Below are 5429 nucleotides of genomic sequence, written 5' to 3' on the forward strand. Positions count from 1 at the left end.
AATGAACCAATTTCAACTGAAAGTTTTCCTTTTTTTTCCATCTAAAATAATGAAAAAAATGAATAATAATAATGATTTAAAAATATCCGCGCCTAATATTTCATCCATTTTTTTTTTTCTTTTAATGCAAACATTTTCCACTAGATAACACCTCAAGCAACATCATTGAATTTTCTCATTGGTTAAAACGAAAAAAAAAAAAAAATGGTGCTATATTCCAATGGTAAAGGAATTTTTCTATTGGTTGAAATCTTTTTAAATTTTTTTATTGGTCAAAAGTTCTCTCTAGCGGAAAAATTCTCAATCCACCATCCAACTTTTCTTCTTTACAAGTTCTTTTCGTTACAACCAGCATCCTTGCCTGAAACCTTATCCTTAAATTCAATCCTTTCGTTTAACCTCTAATCATGGTTCCACGTCCAAGTATCATCATGCATGAATATCGCAACATTTTAGTAAATGAAGTAAGTACATTTAATATATATTTTTTTTTTTTTTAATTTTCTATTCAATTTTCTTTTTGTAATTTATAATTCATTTATTTTTTTTTTTTACTGTTTTTCAATTATTTTATCAGTGCACGTGCTTATCCTTATCTTTTCTTTTCAGTTTTCTATTAACTTTACTTATATTTATTTTACCCATTCATTTTTTTATTAATTCATTAATTCGTTATCCTATTAGTCTATTCTGCAATAATTTTTCTTTTCATTCTTCATATTATAAAATAGTAGCATCTCCTTACTCTTCTTATTCTTTAATTCATGCACGTGTTTATTCTTATTATCTAATTTCATCTATTTACCCATAATTTCTTCATTCATTATTCTATATAAAATTTTTAAAATTAATTTTTGTTTTGTTTTTTTTTTTATTTTTCAGAGAAATTCGGTAGAGAGAAAAATTACAAGGAGAAGGAATAAGAAGACTGAGCTGCTGAAGAGGAATCTTGATACGGGGCTGGACAGATCGCTTGGGAGGAGACTGGAGATCACTGCTGAAGTAAGTTGCATTTTTTATTTGTTTATTTATTTTTTTTTATTTTCCAATACTTTTCCCATAATATCCAATTGTTTATACTTATTCTAATTTTTTTGTTTTGTTTTTTCTTGTTTACAGCTTATAGAGCTCCAAATAATCAGCGATCAGTTGGACATGGATATCAGGGATACCACTAGAGTGATTGAAAGTAAGTAATTTTTTTTCCTTCTTTTTTTTCCCCATATAACATTTTTTTAATTATAAAATTTTTAATCTTGTTTTTTTCTTTGATTTATTCTGTTTCAGGGATGTTGGAAAGAGAGACTGGTGTTGCCCGGGTCCTGCCAGATATTCCATGCCCTCTGGATGACCCCATCCATGATTCCGATGGTGAGGGACCATAGGATGGAGCAGGGGGACAAATTCATTTAATTTCATTTTTTTTTATTGTAATAATAATAATAATAATAATAATAAGATTTTTTAAATAAAAAAATAAAAATATAAAATTTTGTGTTTTTTCTTTTTTTTTTTTTTTAGAATTTAATTTATTTTGCCATTTTTTTTTTTTTTTTTTCAATTATGTTACACGATCTTTGTATATTTTTTTTTTGTTTTTCATTTTTTTATTGTTCAAGTCATTGGTTTCGTAGTTGTTGGCTCATTGATTTAGATTTTTTATTATTTATTTATGTATTTATTTATTGAATTATTTATAGTTTCTGGAGGTTAGGGAATTAAGGATAGAAATGAGATTTTTTTTTTTTTTGTTTTATTATTGTCATTTTTTTTTTTTTTATTTATTTAAACCATGTACATTTATATATATATATATATATATATATACATTTATTTATGATTATCGAGAAATCTTTCAAACTGATTAAGGGTTGTGTTGGCATTACACATAGTTGGACCCCATTCATATTCTTCAACTTCTTCTGGGTAGAGAGCTTGCAGATCCCTAAAAGTTCCATCCCTTGTGATTGGTGTTAATTTTGCCTCATATTGACACCAAGCAATTTCTATAACAAAAAAAGAAAAAAAAATCTTTTATTTATGAATAAAAAAATTTTAAAAAAATGTAAAAAACACAAAAAAATTTTTACTTCTCTCAGTTTCTTCCAATATTCCTAACAACTTTATATCTTCACGTATCGAAGAATTTTTTGTGTTATACTAGAAATAAATAAATAATTAAATATTTACACAAAACACTTCATTATTATTAATTATTAAAATTTTTTAATTACGAAATGCATGTAGTATTCTCGTTGGTGTTTCCAAGTCCAATCATGCACTCGGTTGTCCTTTTCACATTTAAGAAACTCAGCATAAACTTTTCTTGTCTCTAAATGAATCTGGGAACAATTTTTATCATTATTTAAATATATCATTTTTTTAAACAATAACCACTTAGTTAAAATTGAAAAGCAAACCTTTCTCAACAATAATTGTTTCGTCAAATATAATGGTTGAGCGTACAACCATTCTCGCTCTCTTTCCCTTTCGTAGGCACTCATTTCTTTTCTAAAATTTAACTCCATTATTAATATTCTTTTCAATTTGCAACTTCACTCACGAAACGATAAAAACGAAAAGAAAAAATAAAAATGAAAATGAAAATGAAAATGAAAATGAAAATGAAAATGAAAATGAAAAAACTATTTCACAAATCAGCAAACCTTGCGGTGGGAATTGATATTAATTTTTGCATGAAAGCAATAGGCATGAGAAAAAATAAAAATAATATAAACATTTTTCATAATTAAACAATTTGCATTGAAACCATATGTTTAAAAGTTTATGAAAAATTACATTATATATTTTTAAAAAAATTTTATCAACTATTTAATTGTTAAATAAATAAATAAACAATTCTTCTTTTCACCAAATTTTCGAATTTTCCAGTATCACTCACCTTCTACTTCCAACATCCAATAAGATTGAGCCGTGGTCTTGGGGATAGCGCGCTCGATTTTAAATCCGAAGTCCGTGAGTTCAAATCTCCTTCGAAACACTTTTTTTTTTTTCTCACAAATTTAAAAAAAAAAAAAAATAAAAATGGCCGAAATTCGAAAAGACTCCCCACTCATATTCCCCACTCATATTCCCCTCTCTTATTCCCTCTGTTCTCATTCTTCTCTTACTTTCTACCCCAAATTTATTTAAATACCACCCACCCATCCCACCCACAATCTCGCGGTTTTCCGTGGTCCAGAACTCTTATAACCCCCCTACTTATAATTAATAAGTAAATTATTTAATATTTATTTCTATCTTAATAAAATGTATTTTAAATAAATAAACGAAACGATCTTATTAATTTCACTAATTTTTATTTAACACAAAGACCGCTTTCAGGTTGAGCGTCTCTTTTAAACTGGTAGTAAAATACATATTTTATTTTTTTGAGTTGAATTTTCCTTTGTTTTTTTCGTCAAAAAAAAATTCATTATAATTTAACAAGAAAAGAAAAAAATACAGAAAAATATAATTTTGAGGTAAAAATGAAATAATAACAATAATTTGAATTTTCTATATTTTGTGTTTAAATTTATAAGTGTGTGTGTTGAAAATGTGTGTACACGTTTGTGCGTCTGCGCGGCCACTGCGTGCGCCACACTACTCCATCCTTAGTCATTTTCTTGGCTGCGCGAAAGTGACATTTCTTAAGTTATACGAAGTGGCCTGTCAGAAAATGGTTGACTTGTTGGGTTATGTTCATCGTTGTTGTTGTTGTTGTTGTTGTTATTTACGTTTGACAGTTGATCATCTGTTCTAGTAATGTAAGCTGGCTTCATCCTATAGATTGATATATTTTTATGTGTTCCATTTATGTCAATATCTTTCTCTAGAAAGAATTGTGGATTTATTGAGGTAACATTGTCAATAAAAAATTCACCTGGTATTCGTAATCCTGTGCCATAAACAAGTTCTGCTGGTGTTGCTTGTATATCTTCTTTGAAGCTCATTCTCAAGCCCAGCATCACTGTAGAGAGTACCTCCAACCAAGGTTTTGGTGAACACATCAAAACTGCCTTTATAGTACGATGCCATCTTTTAACTAAACCATTTGCTTCAGGGTGGTATGGAATTGTCTTTTTTTTATGACATTGCTGTGACCATTGCTTTCTGGATCTCATTGAGACCAACCAGGGTGTTTTGTTGCTCTGTTTCTCTTGATGAGCTTGATGTACCATTTGACATTGTACCACCAAAATTAAATAGGTCATTGTTAACGATCTATATGAGAATTATGATGTCGACTGATCTGGAAATATATATGAAGATAAACAACTATCTTCAACGATATAATGATTTAAAAATAAAAAAAATTGAATTTAAAATAAAATTAACATTAAAATGCATTACTAAACATTTATATTAAACGGAACGACATATATTTGTTATATTATATTTTATTAATTAAGAAAATATTTTATGAAGCTTATAAAAATAACATAAGTATATTCTCATTGTCTTATATTAACAATCCATTTGTTGTTATTTTTTTTTTTTTTAAACATAAGTTTTTAAGTATAAGCTTTAATGACTTTTTAATGACAAGCAAAATGACAATATTACGTCAGTCTCAATTAGAAATCTTCTTCTCTGCGAACAAATCGTCTTCAAAATACTTTCAATACTGTAACGAAATTTATTATTTCGTGGGTTCTCGAAATAAATAATTATTAAAAGAGCTTGTTATAGAGTAATGAGTTCTTATTATTTATTTGTTATCGCCTGCATTGTTAATAACTAATAGGAGTTAGTTATTAATAATGAAAGGAACATTGTGCTAGGGGTTCTGTGGAGGGCCAAGTCAGTTATACACGACGTCGAGTGGGGCGCCCATTCGATGTTTATAACGTGACTTGGTACGTAAACCTCTTGGCAATGGCTTCCACTCCTCCGTCGAAGAGACGAACTCACCGAAGGCTGCGTACGAAGCCTGATCGTAAACCTATCGAACTGCGGGCTAGGAAAGCGTGCTGCGCATGTCCGGGGGCGATAGGTAGGAGAGTGCTACCTGAGTGGGGTTGAAGCTCACAGCAGCTGAGCACAGAACGTCGTCGTTAAACGACACAACTTGTCTGGCTCTCGAACTGATCACTTCCCTTCTCTTGACTGGCTCTCTTGGTTCACTACTGGTTCTCTCGACATCGTTTGGATCTCTCGTAAAGGTTCTCTAGGTATCAGGCGTTAAGTCCTGGTGAAACTCTATCCGAATTTCCAATGGCAGACTAATACTAATGATCACGCTATATGGTTCTCTTATAATAATAATTATTATTATTATATTCTCACTACATGATGTGTATGTGATGGTTAGACCATCATCACACATAAATATGTATGTTTGAGTTCACGAATGGATCGCTGTAAATAATAATAATAATAATAATATTGAGATATATTATTATTGCAATGGCAACGTATGTGTA

General features: G+C 29.3%; 2 protein-coding genes across 2 annotated transcripts; one reads left to right on the forward strand and one right to left on the reverse strand.

The window, feature by feature from the left end:
- The first annotated feature begins 351 nt into the window (after positions 1 to 351).
- LOC122849533 lies at positions 352 to 1394 on the forward strand. The gene is made up of 4 exons (XM_044148250.1): positions 352 to 464; positions 883 to 1002; positions 1120 to 1189; positions 1288 to 1394. The coding sequence occupies exons 1-4, from the start codon at positions 408 to 410 to the stop codon at positions 1383 to 1385; spliced, it is 345 nt and encodes a 114-aa protein (XP_044004185.1). The 5' UTR covers positions 352 to 407; the 3' UTR covers positions 1386 to 1394.
- A 436-nt stretch (positions 1395 to 1830) lies between these two features.
- LOC122850541 lies at positions 1831 to 2739 on the reverse strand. Its single transcript, XM_044149673.1, has 4 exons — positions 2421 to 2739; positions 2235 to 2342; positions 2091 to 2160; positions 1831 to 2006 (listed from the first exon to the last, which is right to left on the reverse strand). The coding sequence occupies exons 1-4, from the start codon at positions 2526 to 2528 to the stop codon at positions 1831 to 1833; spliced, it is 462 nt and encodes a 153-aa protein (XP_044005608.1). The 5' UTR covers positions 2529 to 2739.
- Between the last annotated feature and the right edge of the window lie 2690 nt (positions 2740 to 5429).

The sequence above is a fragment of the Aphidius gifuensis genome, linkage group LG2 (assembly GCF_014905175.1).
Source record: "Aphidius gifuensis isolate YNYX2018 linkage group LG2, ASM1490517v1, whole genome shotgun sequence".
Lineage (NCBI taxonomy): Eukaryota > Metazoa > Arthropoda > Insecta > Hymenoptera > Braconidae > Aphidius > Aphidius gifuensis.